This window comes from Rattus norvegicus, chromosome 1 (assembly GCF_021556685.1).
Source record: "Rattus norvegicus strain SHRSP/BbbUtx chromosome 1, alternate assembly SHRSP_T2T, whole genome shotgun sequence".
NCBI lineage: Eukaryota > Metazoa > Chordata > Mammalia > Rodentia > Muridae > Rattus > Rattus norvegicus.
In genome coordinates this window covers 112,312,650-112,331,394 of record NC_141534.1, presented here as the reverse complement: position 1 = coordinate 112,331,394, position 18,745 = coordinate 112,312,650, and the positions used below count along the sequence as shown (strand labels likewise).

The following is an 18,745-nucleotide window of genomic DNA, read 5'->3' as shown; positions in this document are numbered from 1 at the left end:
ATAAGTTTGGTGGTTATGGTATTAAAAATCCTCTGGGAAAAAGGACAAATAGAACAGGCCTAAAGAGAAAGGGGGCTGCTCAACTGAGTCAGTCTTTACTTTTGATGGTTTTGGTTGCTGGAACAAAGACATGCTATTTCAGGGGAGAGACTCTGTATTTGTGTTAATAGGAGAGAAAAAAAAGCTTTGTATCTATTTCAAAGTAATATGAGTCAGATATGGTAGGGAAGACCCCCTGAAGATCTTGGCTAAAGGCAGAAAAGAAAAATCGGAGAAGATCAAACAAGACAGGCAACGTGATTTGCTGATTCCTCCACATGGGAACAGTAATGTATCTGACTTAGACATAAAAATGTCACTAGCAAAAGCTTCAGCTAAAATTAGACAATAAATCTTGTTGGTTATGGAATTCTTAAGATTCATTATGCCATCCTTTACATGGCATGAATAAAGATTTATTACAATTGATTATTGATCAAATTAACCCATAAAAAACGACAGCTGATCAAACAAGAAGCCAAAAATTTCATCTTCGTCTGAACTTTGCACTTCATGCAATCTATATGAATATCTAAATAGTACTAAAATTTTGGATGTAAGATTCATACATTGCAGAATGTGCAGCTCTGACAAGATTCATGTTTGGGACACTGAAACGACCAGCTGTTCCAGCTCCCTGCCTCCTGAAGATGCTATTTCCAGAGACTTGATTCTAGAACAGCTTCAGGAACACCTGCTGATTCCTGATAAACTCACTTCATCCAGCCTTTCAGACAGATCCAGTCAGAACTTCAGTCAAGCTATGAGCCTTCTAGGCACACAGAGACTGGATAATACATGATAAAACTAGCATTCTTAAGTCTAACTATTTTTGCTCCAATTTTCCTACCCTGCCTCACTCCTTAAAAAATAACTCATAGCCCCAATTCAGCAGTAAGAAGCCATAACGATTAGTCATCCCGATTTCTTGGGTTTGAGCATCTGGTTATGGTTGTTTGTAAATTTCAGATAGATTGTCATCTTAAGGGAAAATTTGGAAATGCTCATAATTTTGAACAAGGAAGAAACTAAATAGAGAGCTCAGACTTGGAGATTTCTGTCTTCCCCTTCCTCTTCTCTATCCTTTCTTTCATAGATAAAAAGAAGGAGGTTGAAGGGGGAGAAAGGAAGATAAGAGTAATATTATAAGAAATAAAATATATGGGATAGATTACTAAAATTATTCTTAAAGCATTGTATACCCAAAATCTTATATTGGTAGAAGTCTTTATATTTGATATAAAATTGAAGTTATAATTTCTTTTTTATAACATTTCCTTTATTTTTTAAAATTGGATATTTTTTATTTATATTTTAAATGTTATTCCCTTTCCCAGTTTCCTATCAACCCCTTATCTCATCCCCTGCCCCTTCTTCTAGAAGAGTGTTGCCCCTCCCCAACCACCCCCTTGCCTACCTCCCTGTCCTGACATTCCCATACATTGGAGGGTCCAGTCTTGGCAGAACAAGAGTTTCTCCTCCCATTGGTGCCCAACATGGCCATCCTCTGCTACATATGCAACTGGAGCCATGGGTCTGTCCATGTGTGCTCTTTAGGTAGTGGTTTAGTCCCTGGGAGCACTGGTTGGTTGGCATTATTGTTCTTATGGGGTTATAAGCCCCTTCAGCTCCTTCAATCCATTCTCGAACTTCTCCAATGGGAGCCAGTTCTAAGGTCAGTGGTTTGCTGTTAACATTCACCTCTGTATCTGACATGCTCTGGCTGAGCCTCTCAGGAGACAGCTATATCAGGCTCCTGTCAGCATGCACTTCTTGGCTTAGTCAATATTGTCTAGGTTTGGTGACTGTATATATATGGGCTTGATCCCCAGGTGGGGCAGGCTCTGAATGGCCATTCCTTAAGTCTCTGCTCAAAACTTTGTCTTCATATTCCTATGAATATTTTTGTTCCCTCTTTTAAGAAAGACTGAAGCATCCACACTTTGGCCAGCTTTCTTCTTGAGCTTCATGTGGTCTATGGATTGTGTCTTGGGTAATTAGAGCATTTGGGCTAATATCCACTTAGTGCATACCATGTGTATTTTTTGTGATTGAGTTACCTCACTCAGGATGATGTTTTCTAGTTCATTACATTTGTCTATGAATTTCATGAAGTCATTGTTTTTGATAGCTGAGTAGTACTCCACTGTACAGATGTACCACATGTACATGTTTCTGTATCCATTCCTTTTTTGAGGGACATCTGAGTTCTTTCCAGCTTCTGGCTACTATAAATAAAGCTACTATGAACATAGTAGAGTATGTGTCTTTGTTGTGTGTTGAAGCATCATCTGGGTATATGCCCATGAGTGGTATGGCTGGGTCTTCATGTAGTAAAATGTCCAATTTTCTGAGGAACCTCAAGATTGATTTACAGAGAGGTTGTACCAGCTTGCAATCCCACCAACAATGGAGGAGTATTCCTCTTTCTCCACATCCACGCCAGTATCTGTTGTCATCTGTGTTTTTGATCTTAGTCATTCTGACTGGTGTGAGGTGGAATCTCAGGGGGTTTTTATGGTTTGCATTTCCCTGATGACTAAGGATGTTGAACATTTCTTTCTGTGCTTCTCAGCCATTTGATACTCCTCAGCTGTGAATTCTTTGTTTAGCTCTGTACACCATTCTTAATAGGGTTATTTAGCTCTCTGGATCCTAACTTCTTGAGTATATATTGGATACTAGCCCTCTATCGGATATAGGATTGGTTAAGATCTTTTCTCAATCTGTTGGTTGTAGTTTTGTCCTAATGAAAGTGTCCATTGTTTTACAAAAGTTTCCAGTTTTATGAGGTCCCATTTGTTGATTTTAGAGCATAAGCCATTGGTGTTTTGTTCAGGAAATTTTCCCCAGTGTCCATGTGCTTGAGGCTCTTCCCCACTTTTTCTTCCTTTAGTTTAAGTGTATCTGGTTTTATGTGGAGGTCCTTGATCCACTTGGACTTAAGCTTTGTACAGAGCAGAAGAATTGGTTGATTTGCCTTCTTCTACATGCAGATCCTTTGTCAAAAATCAAGTGATGATAGGTGTGTGGGTTCATTTCTGGGTCTTCAATTCTATCCCATTGATCTACCTGCCTGTCTCTGTACCAATACCATGCAATTTTTTCATTATTGCTCTGTAATACAGCTTGAAGTCAGGAACGGTGATTCCCCCAGAAGTTCTTTTATTGTAGAGGATAGTTTCTACTATCCTGGGTTTTTATTATTCCAAATGAATTTGCAAGTGTTCTTTCTATCTCTATGAAGAATGGAATTAGAATTTTGATGGGGATTGCATTGAATATGTAAGTTGCTTTTTCCAAAATGGCCATTTTTACTGTATTAATCCGTCAATTCATGAACATTGGAAATCTTTCCATCTGCTGAGATCTTCTTCAATTTCCTTCTTCAGAGACTTGAAGTTCTTGTCATACAGATCTTTCACTTGCTTGGTTAGAGTCACACCAAGGTATTTTATGTTATTTGTGACTATTGTGAAAGGTGTCGTTTCCATACTTTCTTTCTCAGCCTGTTTATCCTTTGAGTAGAAGAAGGCTACTGGTTTGTTTGAGTTAATTTTATACCCAGCCACTTTGCTGAAGTTGTTTATCAGGTTTAAGTCACTTAAGTATACTATCATATCATCTGCAAATAGTGATATTTTGACTTCTTCTTTTCCAATTTGTATCCCTTTGACCTCCTTTTGTTGTTTGATTGCTATGGCTAAGACTTCAAGTATTATATTGAATAAGTAGGGAGAGAGTGGTCAACCTTGTCTCGTCCCTGATTTTAGTGGGATTGCTTCAAGTTTCTTTCCATTTAGTTTGATTTTAACTATTGATTTGCTGTATATTGCTTTTACTATGTTTAGGTATGAGTCTTGAATTCCTGATCTTTCCAAGACTTTTAACATGAAGGGGTATTGACTTTTGTCAAATGCTTTCTCAGCATCTAATGAGATGATCATGTGGTTTTTCTTCTTTGAATTTGTTTACATAGTAGATTACTTTGAGGGATTTCTGTATATTGAACCATCCCTGTATCCCTGGGATGAAGCCTACTTGATCATAATGGATGATTGTTTTGATGTGTTCTCTTAGGGTCTGATAATATCTGCCCAGGATCTTCTGGCATTCAGAGTCTCTGGTGTGAAGTCTGGTGTAATTCCGATAGGTCTGCCTTTATATGTTACTTGACCTTTTCCCCTTTACTGTTCATAATATGTGTTGTTTTTGTGTGTGTGTATTGGTGTTTTTACTATTATATGATAGAAGGAATTTCTTCCTGGTCCAATCTATTTTGAGTTCTGTAGGTTCTTGTGTTTTAGTGGACATCTCTTTCTTTAGGTTAGGGAAGTTTTCTTTTATATTTTTGTTGAAGACATTTATTGGCTCGTTAAGCTTAGGAGTCTTCATTCACTTCTATATTTATTATCCTTAGGTTTGACCTTCTCATTTTGTCCTGGATTTCCTGGATGTTTTGGGTTAGAAGTTTTTGCTTTTCCAAAACTTCTATCTTTGTTTTTTGTTTCAATGTCTTCTATTGTATCTTCTGCTCTTGAGATTCTCTCTTCTATTTCTTGTATTCTGTTGGTGATGTTTGTGTCTATGACTACTGATCTCTTTCCTAGATTTTTCTATTTCCAGGTTGTTTCCCTTTGTGATTTCCTTATTGTTTCTACTTCCATCTCTAAATCTTGGATGGTTTTGTTCAATTCCTTCACCTGTTTGGTTGTGTTTTCCTGTGAGTATTTAAGGGATTTTTGTGTTTCTTCTTTAACGGTTTGTACTTGTTTATCTGTGTTGTCCTGTATTTCTTTAAGAGAGCTATTTATGTCCTTTTTAAAGTCCTTTATGATCATCATGAGATGTGATTTTTAAATCCAAATCTTGCTTTTCCAGTGTGTTTGGATATCCAGTACTTGCTTTGATGGGAGAACTGGGCTCTGATGATGCCAAGACTAGTCTTGGTTTCTTTTGCATTGGTTCCTGCACTTGCCTCTTGTCATCAGGTTGTTTCTGGTGTTAGCTTGTCTCGCTGTCTCTGACAGTGGCCTCGGTGTCAGCACTCCTGTAGACTTGCTTACTTACAAAAAAATCTGGGTGCAGAGAACTGTTGGACTGGTTCAGCTCTAGGTGCAGGCAGAAACCTCCTGACTAGGAACCTGACTGCTCCTAGATTCCTGTATCTAGAGGGCACAGAGGGCACTAGGCAGGTTCCTCTTGGGCCAGGAATGTGAGCAGAAGTAGTTGTCTCCTCTCAACTCTCAGGCTTGTCTGCACTTCTAAGAGTCCCCCAAAGGATTTGGGTTGTCCTTTCTAGATTCTTTTAACCTCTTAAGCCAGGTTATGCATCCACTGAGGTATGTATATGTGCTTTGCAATTAGACCTGGATCTGAATAGTTGTTCTGTTGTTTGTTTCTTATTCAGTTCTGAATGTCATTTAGTTTCACGGGGTCTTCAGTACAGTTGGGTTCTGTCTTCCACGTACCCTGCAGTGCTGTGGCCCTTTGTATGTCTGTGATCATCTGGCAGAGCACAACAACCTTGAAGTTGTCAACTTGAAATACCCCGAAGTTATAATTTCTTGCATTGGTTACATTAGATTCTGATTTAATTATAACAAAATGTTTTCAATATTATTCAAAGAGAAATAGCTAAGACTAGTCAAGGTTTAATAGTTCAGATTCACTTTATATGGATAGTAGTTTTCACAAGCATCAGAAATCCACAAAATATGGCATTTATAATCCTTTCATTATTATTAGATTTTGACTAGGACCTGTCTGCTCCTGACAGTACCTACTTCATGTTTCCAAGAAGATATTGAGCATCATAACCTCCATATAGAGTTGCTCCAGTTGTGGCAAGGTAGTCACTGAGCAAGAATTGCCCTAATTTATCTACAAACAAAAAGTACTGTCCAGGAAAGGACACACCATGATGTGGATAGTTGACAGCTTAGCTCTGCCAAGACAGAGTTAAGTAAGCTAGTCCTTCATCATTCCTGCATTTTTAAAGGTCTGTTAGATGGTTCTGGGGCAGAATGCTGAAGGCAGATGCTTTTAGGAATAAGGTACTCAGCTGTTTCTGCAAATTGTTCAAGTTTTGGAAGCTATGATTTTGTGCTTCTCATATATTCAGGTAATATTTAATTCATCCTCAAATCTCTGATGGTGTTGAAGACTAGTTATAATCTCATAATTAAACTGAAGTGGTTAAGCATTAAGGAAATCGATCAATTTGAAAGGATTATTTCCTCATGGAAATGGGAGTAAAAAAATCAAAACATAATTCAGGTATAGAATTGTAAACCCTTTTAAGTTAGGATAAGAGTTAGAATATTGTACCTAAATTGACAAAATATATGGACTGGATATTTTTAGTGTATATCATACTTTACAGTTTACATAACTGTTATAACCATGTTACTTGTGTATCTCAGAGAAAGGGCCTTTTTAATGAACAAAAGGGGAGAAATGTTATGGATTTGGTCTAATGCTTGCATTATATTATTTGAGTTGCCAAAATTGCACGGGAATCCACATGTAAGATGCTAAGGGTCCCTGCCCTTAGTTGGTTCTGATTGGTAAATGAAGTTGTTGGTGACCAATGGCTGGGTAAAAAAACAGAGGCATGACTTTAGGATTTGTAGGCAAGGGGAATGAGAGAGAAGAAGGAGCTGAATTGCCATGCTGGGAAAGGAATAAAATCCAGGCTTGAGAGCTGTAGAAGAGAGAGCATACTAATCATGTAAGAGCCAAGGAAGAGGGGCCTCAGGACCCCCCCCCCCAATTGGATCTAGGGTAGCAAAGATGTAATACAGATTTATAGTAAGTAATAACACAGATGTATCAGAGTTGGTGGTGTTAGCAACATGGAAGTTTAGGAATGGCCCAGTCAGTGAGATGTTTAAAGCATATTTAAATAGAAGGCCGTGTGTGTGTGTGTGTGTGTGTGTGTGTGTGTGTGTGTGTGTGTGTCTTTCATTTGGGAACTCAGAACATTGGGGCAGGTAGTAAGGAAAGCAAGCCATTGCCACAGGGCATTTTGGGTAGGATTAATCACCTACTGCAAAAGAAACTTCATCTTATATCCAATAGTAAATGAGGCATGTAATTTGTCTTACAATATGAGATGAGCAAGTCAGAGAACAGAGAGGACAGTATATTATCTGAGCAGATATCGAGAATCTGAGGAAGCTACAGGTCTGAGGTGCTAAACTTGACTTGATCTTTTACACTTTATGTATATCATGAAGCTAATACACAAACATTCAACTTACCTCACTCCTTTGGAGAGCATAGTCTATTTCTTTAACTTTTAAGCCTAGAAGAAATAAGAAAAAAATCTATCATGCTGACTGGTCTTGTTTAAAACTCTACAGAGGAATAAACAGGCATTTAAGAAACCAACAAAATTAAAAGAAAAAGAATACTATAAGAGCTTCCATGAACTAATCTTTTTAAATCAGCCTCCAAAGTCTGTTATGTTTCTCTCTAAAAAACTGATGATAATAAAAATCATAATGTCAGTCACTAAGAAGCAAATGTAACTCTGATTAACACATTCATCAAGCCAGAGCCAAACTCCTCCAAAAGATCATCTGGTGAGAACCATGGACATTTACTTATGTGCTCTCTCTCTCTCTCTCTCTCTCTCTCTCTCTCTCTCTCTCTCTGTCTATATATATTTGTGTGTGTGTGTATGTGTGTGTGTGTATGTGTGTGTGTGTGTGATCATATTATTTTCTGTATTTACCAGATGCTTAACTTTTGCAGCACACAAAATCACGCTCTAAGCACCCAGATAACCTTATAATGGTCAGGTGTTTAGTAAGATGTACACACATTCACAGGAAGTTGCTGCCACTGAAGATTGTTACATGTGGAATTGATTCTTAATCTCTAAGGACTTCAACTTGAAAATACACAGAGAAATGTCTCTCAAGTCAAAAACTTCCTATACAACAATATGTTTTTGGATAAATCACCCCATAGGAATGATATAAAATGTTGTTTCTACTTACAGACCATCTCCAACAAACATAACCTCAGGAAGCATTGGCATATATTCTGGTAATGTAGAAAATATAAAAGTACCAGCTTTGTGGATTTTCCACAATTCAGGAAACAGTACAACTCATAAAACCCCACAGTTGACAGTGACTTAGGAAGATCCAATATCTTCTCTGGTTGTGCAAGTCAATGGTGTTTATACTCTTAGAAGGCTGAGAACAATAGCATTAAACATTATGAGGGAAAGAGACAGTCCACATTCACACAGCTTTATTTCAGTATGTGGTGATAGTTATTCTTTATTGTTAGTTATAAATGTGCATCTCTTCTACTGACTAATTTAGAAATTAAAAGTGTATGCATGACATGAAAAGATAACAGGCTTTAGTATTAGTTGCACTTGCAGGTTCCCACTTGTCCTTCACAATGTATTCCTTACAAGTAAATGGTGGGTGTATATATACTCAGGGATGTCATGCATTGTGGCAAACAAACTCAACATCCATAGCTTCCCTTGCAAGAGAACAGCATGAACACAAAGCCATCAGCTGATACATCAATAATGTCATGCCATTTCTATCTCCTAAGATGTGAGAGCGTTAAATGAACGGATGTGTGTGTGTGTGTGTGTGTGTGTGTGTGTGTGTGTGTGTGTGTGTATAAGATCCTTGTGGATGTTGTCGCTATCAGTAAGGTATGCTATATTCCTAATTCATTTTTCTCCAAATCTGTATAAAATTTTTGGGTTAAATTTCAGTGACAGAATGAAAGTTTGATGATTATTTTCATGTTCTTATCTTTGTTTTGTGGGAGGTGCTCTTAAGGGCACTTAACTTTCACACTTACAAGCATATTATGACAATTAACCAATGACGGCTGTGTCATTTAGATTTCCTAAGTGTGGACTTTTTCATGCAAAAAAAAAAAAGAACAGAAATCAAAAGAGCTTTGAAAGGCATATAACATACATGTATTCATGCTGCAAGGGTTTTACCAGTAAATACTGCCTCAAAAAGTAGCTCAAAATTCAACAATGTCCCCTAAGCAGTTCTCATTGTATTTGTGAGTGAAACGAAGTATGATTAGTCTAACCTGACATTGTGTTATGTTTTGGATGTACCTTGAGTGTATCTTTCAGCGTTCCACATGCTGGACGTCTGGCTCCTAGTGTAGTGATATTGAGAGGGAAAGGTAAGAGCCTAGTCACACTTAACGGGGCCATTTCAGGCATCACATTTGGGGTTATTTTAATTCTAAATAGTTATGTTTAATTCTAAAATAGTTAATTTAAATCTAGAGGGGTCTCAGTCATCCCTTAGCAGAACGAGCTGTCAGAATAAGGGAGCATCATGCCCACAAGTCTTTCTGGCATTGTCTCTTACCATAAAATGTTCTGTGACATACATTTCTGCAATAATATCTGTCACAATCACATGTGACATAGTCACAAAGCCTCCAAGCTGCACGTTTCAGTCTTCAGCTCCAAACCCATAAGCTAAATACCACTCTCCTCCTCAAAAATACCACTATCAGACATTTCATTAAAGCAACACAAAATCAATGAACAAGTATTAAGATAAGAGGTCAGACTCAAGACTGTCAGCAATATGTGTTTATCTCTCAAGTCACTGTACCAGGGAACACCAGCTCAGGAAGGTTTTCTTTTCTTTATTTATGTATTTATGGCAAAGATGGTCATAAATACAGCAAAGGACAATACAATATACCAATTGAACCCTTATCACAGAGTTGTTACACATCCTAATCAAGAGCCACAGAGCACTTTAGGGTCTATTTTTAAGAAGAGAAAGGTGAGTACTCCAAACAGGAAACCTTCCTTCATCTGCTTCTTTTGCTTTGTTTAACACTCAACAGGGCAGAATAAACACATTCAAACACTAATCTAAACTTGACACAATGGATTTCAAAGTTCTGACAAAAGATATTAGAAGTTCCCTAGCCTCCCATGAACCCTGCTATCCTCCTCTCACACTTTAACCTTTAATCTCTGGCCTTTCCTTCCCTGGGGTGAACCATGTGTGTGTGTGTGTCTGTGTGTGTTAGATAAGAAACCTATCCTTCTCGATATTTCTACTCAGAAGAGGATTAAACACCCAGAAAAGTCCTCATGAGGTAGTAGTCTGGAGCAAAGCTGGAAAGGAGAATTGAACTGCCACAACTTGCTCAGCCTAGCTGACTCAGTACTGTCTCACACACAAATGCTCACATCTCAGACTAACTTACATACCAAAGAAGAGAACTGGGGCTGTAATGAGGGCTTGAGGGCTCAGGGATTCAAAGTGAACAGTGCTCTTCCAGTGGACCAAGGATCCATTCCCAGCACCCATATCAGGCAGCTCATCAATGCTTGTTATCCCAACTCCCAGGAATCCAAGGCCCTTTTCTGAACTCTCCAGGCACCTGCACACACATGGCAGTTACACAGACACATGAATAAAGATAAAAATAAGGAGCTGGAGAGACGGGTCTTCAGTTGAGAGTATGTATTGCTCTTGTAGAGGATCAGGTTCCATTCCTAGCACTCACATGGATGTTCACAACCATCTCTAGTGCCAGTACCAGGGGATACAATGCCCTCTTCTGGTTACTGAGGGCAGGCGTCATGTAAGCATGTGGTACGCATACACACAGGCACAGCACTCATACATATAAAGTAAAATAAAGAAATCCAAAAAGACATTTGAAAATAAACAAAAATAAATCTTTTGAGAGAAAGAAAGAAAGAAAGACAGACGGACAAACCAAAAAACAAAACCAACCAAGGGGCCTGAGGAGACCAAGCTTGGAGCCAGCTACAAATTAGCTCTTTGGGATTCCTCCACCACTGGTGACTTGCTATAGATGAGAAACCAGAGATATGAAGAGTGGTACTATCCACCAAAGAGAATCACCATTTATATGCCACAAGCTAAAGCCAGCACGGAATGAGCTACCAGTTTTCATGGCAATCACCCTACCAAGAACACGCACTCTTGCAAAACTAGTGCCCAAAATAGTCCCTGCGTTTGCCAAGAGGTCATCTCTCATTACACTCTTACCAGCATCACAAAATAAAACACAGCCATGTGCCGTCATAAATAGTGTTCCCGTTAATATCAGTCCATAGACAGGCTAGCGCTCTCATCTTTGTAATGTGCCCTGGTGTGCAGGAGGAAGCTCTAGCACTCGGACTCTTGAAATGACCTAAGGCGAGATTCCTTAGAATGTATTCCTGTTGAGAACAGGAACCACTGCATGAGAGCTCAAATATCCTCATGACTAAGGGGCAGGTGGTCTGATTAGAAATGCCATTTAATGTAGTTATAAAAGTATGACTTTACATTCAACTTTTAAAACTTCCATTTCCGGTGCTAAACTTATAATCTACTTCATTGCCCCCGCCCCCACATTCCCCTATCTCCAGCTTGTCAACAGCCGTCACAGAAGCATAAACAACAGTGTGAGAGTTGAGCTAAGAATGGCCCCCGCAGGCTCATATACTTGAATACTTGTTGACAGTTTCGTGGAACTGTTTGGGAAGGATTAAAGACCCGTAGCCCTGTTGGGAGAAGTATGCTATTAGGCCTGAACTCTGAGGCTTCAAAAGATCACACCATTGTTTCCATTTAGCTCTCTCCTTCCTCTTCCCCCTCTCTCTGCATTAAGTTGGGGGGGGGCGTCAGGATGTGAGCTCTCAGCTCCTGCTCCAGTGTCATGTTTATTAACATGTTTCCTCCTCTGATAACCATGGACTCTAACACCCTTCCCCCAAACTGTAAGCCCCAGTAAACATTTTCTTGTGTAAATTACCTTGGCTGTGGTGTCTCTTCATAACAATAAAAAAGAAACTAAAACAAGTCGGCAGTCACGCCAGTACAGCAAATCAGGGGACATTCTGATTTTACTTCTAGTTACAAAAGTTGTCCAGGGATCTCTCCTGCCAAGTCCCTGCTTTCTGGAATGCCATGCTTTCAGGTCCAGAGATATGGACGGGATGCAGAAACCAGTCTTCCCATCAATTTCTCCCTCTGCCATCCAATTCGGAGGAGTAGCAGTGATTACATGAGCAAACACATCGCAATGGCATCTGCCATGAAAAGAGATTAGTTTCAGGAATGTTCTGAAATTCCTGGGGAGACAGAAGCTACACTTGTCCTCATGCCAAAGGGTTAGTAACCAAATAGTTTCTAGTAATTAGGCCCACCCTGAGGCTTAATTGCATTGAGATGCAGATGCCTGAAAACTGCAAATAGTTTGTCTCCATGTGGATGCAATGAAATATTTTCTTTATTACTCAGAAAATATCAATATATAAATATATATGCTTTATATTTCTTTCAAAGAAGAAATAGAAGCCACTAGATCAAAAACTGGACAGATGCTTAGAAAACACTGAGGTCACTTTGTAAAGTATTCAATGCAGAGTGACTTTGTGTTTCATGATATTCTGTGATAAAGAAAATTGAAAACCAGTGTTTAAACAATAACTTTCAAATGAATGCTCATTGCTGTATTGTTCAAGGTGGGAAATCCACTTTACGGCCAGGGTTTGAGAAGTAGATGGCTATGGCATACATACATGTCAAATAAAAGGGATGGTGCGATATGTGACTGAACTTCAGAACATGCCAAGACAGAAGCCAGTTCCAACAGACCATGAACTTTGTGGCTCTACTTTCTTCAATATCTGAGCTAAGGAAATCTACAGAGACAAAAGGTGCAGCTGCCTGTGGCTAAAAGTGGAGAATGGCTACATGGAGGACTATTAACGGACATGAGGAAGATGATGTAAAATGACCCTATAGAGATGGTCACAAAACTTTGTTAGTACACAGAAACCAATCACTTTACACTTAGCTGCTGACTTTCATTGGATGCAGATATGTTTCAATAAAAAGCCGTTTTTAAAAGGGAAGAGAGAAGTGAAGCATGATAGTGGCCCAAGCCACAAATCCTAACACTTAGGAAGCAGAGGCAGGAAGATTTCTGTGTGCTTGAGGCCAGCCTAGTGTACAGTGTGAGGCTCTGTTTCAAAAAGAAAAATAAAGGGGGGGGGGAGACAATGACATTCTTGGTTCCTTTAAGGCTGAATAGTAAGACTACACTTGATTCCTCCGGTGATTTTTTATTTTAACGGAGCCAGGGGCTCATGCTTCTAACCTCAGTGCTCAGTCCAAGATAGAAGTTCTGCCTTGAATTCAATGCTTGTCTGGGGTACAAAGTGGAAGATCTTACCTTCCCCTTTTCCAATTCCCAAATACCATTTATATCTAAATAACAGGAGCTGGGGTGAGGCAAACACCCTCCATGCCCAGAATCACTAAGAGAACTGAGGCTTGAAATCCAGCAGGAAGACTGTATGTTGGGGGTGGGGAGTTTTAACTAAACTATGTTAAGTAGACAGAATATAGATCAGTGCAAACCTTAAAGCTATATTGCACGCATGCACACACACACACACACACACACACACACACACACACACACACACACACCATAAACAGTGTCCCCAAGAGCTGACCCCATAATCACCACATCAAAACATGTCTGAAGGTCTATAAAGTGCTGACAGGAAGACCTCAGGGCCAGCTCCTAACTGGAGGGTCGCCATCTGTCCATCTGTTCAGGCTATCCTTGGAAAAATCCACCTTTCAGGAGCAGAATTCCCGACCCAGGGACCCACACCAGGCTAATTATTCGGGGTCAGTAGGGTCTGAGACAGGTGCCGGGAAATCCTAGGGAGTCACAGGTTGCAGGTCCCTGGAGCGCAGATGCATCGCGGGGCACAGAATGTCACCCATCGCCTGCCTGGCAGGAATGGCGCAGCGCGGGTCTCACCACACTAAGAACTTTCCCGGGACAGAAACCTACAGCTGCCAACGTCCTCCAGAAACCCCGCGCGAAGAAGGTTCAAGCGCCTGCTCAGCGCCAGCCTGCCGTCTTACCTTCCTGCTCCACCATCTCCAGCAGGTCGGGGTCGCCCAGCTTTGCCAGCTCGTTGTAAGCACTGATGAGCGAGACACAGGTGCCTGCGGACCGCTGTGACAGGCGGCGAGATGACTTGGGGAGGAGGCTGAAGCGTATGGTCTGCCGCCTGCTTTTCTGATCCGACTCCAGTATGTAGCCGGAGCTCTCCTTCCTCAAGGTGCCCGAATTGTGCGACTCCAGACCCAGAGGCACCGGAGGCACCACAGACGCCCGAAACGGTAGTGACACCCGGGGAGGCTGGGAGGAGCGTAAAGCAAAGTCCGCGCGGTGAGCTAGGGTCGAGCGAAGTGCCAGGGACGGGAGAGGTGTCAGGGACTGGCGAGGCGCCATGGACGGGCCAGGAGCCGAGGACAAGGTGCCCGGAGCTGAAGACTCAGGTCGGTTCAGCAAGCTGGGCTTCCTCTCCAGGCGGTACTTGCCCTGACTCTTGCGGCGTTTCAGCAGACTGGCAGTTAAACTCTTGGGCTTCATTGTCTTTGAGTGAGAGCCCTGCTCTGTCCCCTCCACACTGGGCTCTAAGTACTGCTCCTCACCCTGGCTAGGCTGGCCTAAATCCCTTCTCTGATCTTGCTGCCAGCCCAGTTGCTCCTCCAGGCTGTGCTGGCCATACTTCCTCTTCTTTGGCCTTGCTGGTGAGCTCCCCTCAGGGATCTCCTCACTGATCTTTTCAGACACCTCAGATTCCTCCCCAGTTTCGGACTCCTGGACTTGCAGTATTGTCTCCACTGTTTCTCTTCTCTCCTCCGCGTTTTCCATTTGGTCCTCCTCAGAGATTTTCCCACTGTCTACATACCTGAAGACTCTTCTTGCCCCCTCTGGGTCACTTAATATGTGCACATTCGGGGAGACTCCAGGCCCCTCCACCCTCCTTGTGGCCTCTTCAGGGGCTCCCCCCACAGCTACATCTTCTGGAACTTCTGGTTCTTGTACCATATCAGCATTCCTAGGAACCCCAGCCCTGGCGGATTCCTCGGAGTCTCCAGGCTTCCTTCCCTCTTGATTCCCCAGCTCCATACCTAACAGGCTTAGAGCTTCCTGTTTCAACCGGTCTACCCACTCAAGGCAGGTACCCACAGTTCACCATTTCCAACCTTTTTCCTCACATCCCCTCTGGTAGGCAGCCTCAGCCTACTAGTAAGTCTGGTTCCCCTGGATTGCCTGGCCCTCCACTCAAAGTGAAGCCAGCTAGGACAAAACCTTCTTCCCAGTTGGGGGTTATTTTCTGTCCGGTGATAATAAAATCCACTTCCCTTAAAGCATCTCTCTCCCTTTAAGAACTTGAGCGTGACGTAGGTCTTCTCCAGGGTTCCAGAAGACTCTTGGCTTGTTTTTTTTTTTTTTTTTTTTTGGTTTTTATTAGTTGTTTAATGTACACTTCCTGGATGATGAATTAGGAGCATTTTTTTACAATGGGGTAGACACCGGGGCCAAAATTAAGAGTCAGTCTCTGTTCCTTCAAAGTTGAATATATGAGATAGTTTCATGTATACTCATGATGCATGTGATAGTGGAAATGGAAATAGCCTATAATTGTGAATGGGTAAGAAACATCTTTTACATTCGATGAGAATAGTACCTTCTAGGGTATGCGGGAAGCACTCCATGAGCATGCTGGGAACCACACAGTAATTAGGAGATAGGAATTGCTGAAGGGTTAATTGTTGAGTGATAGACTGAAGGTGAGGTGGTTGGACACCTGAGCAGAACACCTATCAAGTACAGGGGTCATGACACTGTCTAGGGCTAGATTGGGGATCATTTGAGAATTAAGCAGTTGATCAAAGAAAACTTGGCGCGTCTTGGTGGCGTGGCTGCTGCATGTTTCTCGGGAACGTCCTGAAACCAAGAATCACCTTTTAGAGATTCCAGGACTGCTATGGTTTTGCTATGCACCTGCGGTCGCTGCTTCTTTACGCTGTTGAGATATTATTTTTCCCACTGAATTCTCGCACACCATGTGGCCAAGTGATTCAAGAGTGAGGAACAATTCTCTCCTGGATGTATTTTGAAATCATATTGTATCTAAAGAGTGGAGGTGCATCAGGTGAACGATAGATGTGCTTGCCTGTAATTATAACTCCTACAGAATGGTTAAATTCTTCTTCACTGACATCCTTGGCAAGCTTCCGTTAACTCTGGCAACATTGGTCCAGAAACACCCACAGGTAATTCTAAATCCAGTCAAGCTGTCACTCAAGGTTGACCTTTACACCATGTTGTTGTTATTTGTCCTATCAATTTATTTTCCTAAGATAAACCACCCTGAGAAAAAGCCACTGGGAGAAGACAGGCTTTCAATGAGCTGGTAGGGTTTTCTCCATCATAGCAGAAAAGACAAAGCAAATGGAAATAAAGTAGAGAGCTGCTATGAAAGCTCCACCTACTTCAGGAAAGGGATCCCAGATCATCTCATGGACAAGGAACTGAATGTAGGGCGGTAACCAAGAACAACTTCTAAGACCCCTTGGTAGTTGGGATAGGAGTTACAGGCTGACCCTTGAGTGTGGGGACCAAGGGAGCGTGGTACAATCAGCAGTACCTGAGTACTTGGAAGTCCAGGGTGGCCAGTAACTAGCCCCAGTCCACAGCATGCTCTTCCATCAGCTTTCTCTCTGGTCCTGTCTGATCCTCCCCGGTTCTGATTTATCTCACCAGTCTTCTTTCAGTGGGTCTCATCTCAGGCTCTGTGACTGGAGAAGTCCAGGCTAAAGTTACCAGTGCATCCTCAAAATACATTTCAGAATTGGAGCCCTGCAGGAAGGCTAAAGGAGCTCTGCAGATTTACAATGCTGTGAAGGGAGGATTTGTTTTGTTTTGTTTTTAAAAAAAGAAAGAAACTAGGTTCAGGAGAGCCTATTGGCTCAAGTCATCATCTTAACATCACTGTTTAGAGGAAGAATGGAATGGAAAATAAAAAGAAATAAAAGGAAAGGAAAAGATAGGACATGACTGCTCCTAGATATGGTGAAGGAGAACGTTTATTTAGGTAGAGAGTAGCCAGAGGCAGAGACACCTAGGAGAATCCAGAGTAGACATGACCAGCGTGAGCTGGGTGGTGTGGGGAGAAGGGGAGAGGGGAGAGGAAAGGGGAGGGGGAGAAGAGAGAAGGGGAAGGGGTGCAGTGGCCAGGAAGCCAGAGATACAAAAAGAGCTGTTAACCAAAATGTCTGGATTTTATAGGGAAGAACAGCCCAGGCTCTGGGCCAAAGAACTCAGTGTAGAGGGCCAGTATACCAGGCATTCCCTGTAACAGAGACTGAGGGATGCTGGGAGAACCTCAAGGCCAGGTCCTCTTTGACATGTTAAATAGGCCTTAGCCATTTGTCCCAGATTTGGGTTTGAAATTTAACAAAAACAATCCATTCTGGTTTTGTCAAAAACTTGAAAATTACAATTTTTTTAAAGTTATAAAAACAAAAAATTTCAAAAAGTCTATCTAGACTAATGATTTTTTTCTTGTCATTTTTCTTAAAATGCCTCACTTGTTGTTTATTAACAATGATTTCATCTAGTTTGAAGTGGCAGTGGGCACTTTGGAAAGCACCCTGGGGTCAACCTTGCTCCCACATTTCTGCAGCTGTTTAATCTCTGCTGGTTGACTTTCTTTCTTCTTCTAATGAAAATGATTACAGAGGTCCCAACAATTTATGGTTCAGTGGAGCCAATGACAAACTACCTGTAAGTCTTTGTGCCACTTAACCTTTCTGAGTGGCAGCTCCATTACCCATAAGAGGAAGAAAACAATCTATCTGTCATGAGGTTGTTCTGTGAGTTAAAACCATAATTTATGCCTTATCTTATCTGAGTTGTCTGGGCAGTCTGGTGGTTAAGAGTTCTTACTGCTCATGAAGAGGACTTAAGTTCCGTTTCCAGCGTTAATGTCAGATGGCTCATAACCATCTGTAATGTTGAGTCCCTATTCTTTTAAGGTAACTGTAGCCATTTTATATTCAGACTCCATTTTGCTCATAAGGTGAAATCAAATTCAGGTCTCAGACTCTACGTCCCAGAAGTAATTATCCATAGCTGACACTAGAGAAGTTACCAATAAGACAAAAAGCTATGACTGAATCACTTGTAACCTGTTATCTCAATGTTCTGAGACTCCCCACTCCACCAGCCCTTAACTTACTCGGGACCAATCAGCTTAAAGGATAGCTGATAAAACTTTGTCTAGTTAGCCAAAAATGTTCAACCACTTCACTGCTTGCCTTCTAACTTTTGAACCTGTTTTGCATATAAAAAGCCTGCCCTGAGGACAGACTGGTGCCACAATTAGGTTTTTCCTTCTTGTGAATTTGGACAACCAGTGTTTAGTTGTACATTCAGTAAACTATTCTTGCTTAACTGACATCAGTGTTTGTATGGTTTGAGTGGTGATTCCAGACCCCAACATGTTCCTCCAGTTCCAAGAGCTCTAAAGCTCTATTCTGTTTTATTTTATTTTTTTTTTTTTTAGGGAGGGTGGGTACCTGCACCCATGTGTGTACACATTTAAAAATGAATAAAACATAGGATGTCTTCATTCTGTTGCATTTGCTATTATCGAGGAGATGCTGTAACTTTTTACTCCTAATACCTTTATTTTTGGAAGATGATTGATTTTGTCAGTATGTCCTGCTTCCACCACCCATGGTACAAATCCAAAGGACTCCGAACTTAAAAAGTTAAGTACATGACACATAAAAGTATCAAGGCAAACACTGCTTAGAATATTGGA

The 18,745-nt window shown here is 41.1% G+C and overlaps 1 protein-coding gene across 6 annotated transcripts in view; it reads right to left on the bottom strand.

The window, feature by feature from the left end:
• Ano5 (anoctamin 5) overlaps positions 1-15,253 on the bottom strand; it is a 99,102-nt gene extending 83,849 nt beyond the window's left edge. For 4 of the 6 annotated variants that reach the window (NM_001432248.1, NM_001432250.1, NM_001432249.1 and 1 more), the window contains 2 exon segments: positions 7,305-7,348; positions 13,983-14,213. In NM_001432248.1, the coding sequence (NP_001419177.1) occupies positions 7,305-7,348; positions 13,983-13,998 (60 nt within the window). In that variant the 5' untranslated portion in view covers positions 13,999-14,213. 6 annotated transcript variants of the gene reach the window in all.
• Positions 15,254-18,745: the final 3,492 nt, after the last annotated feature.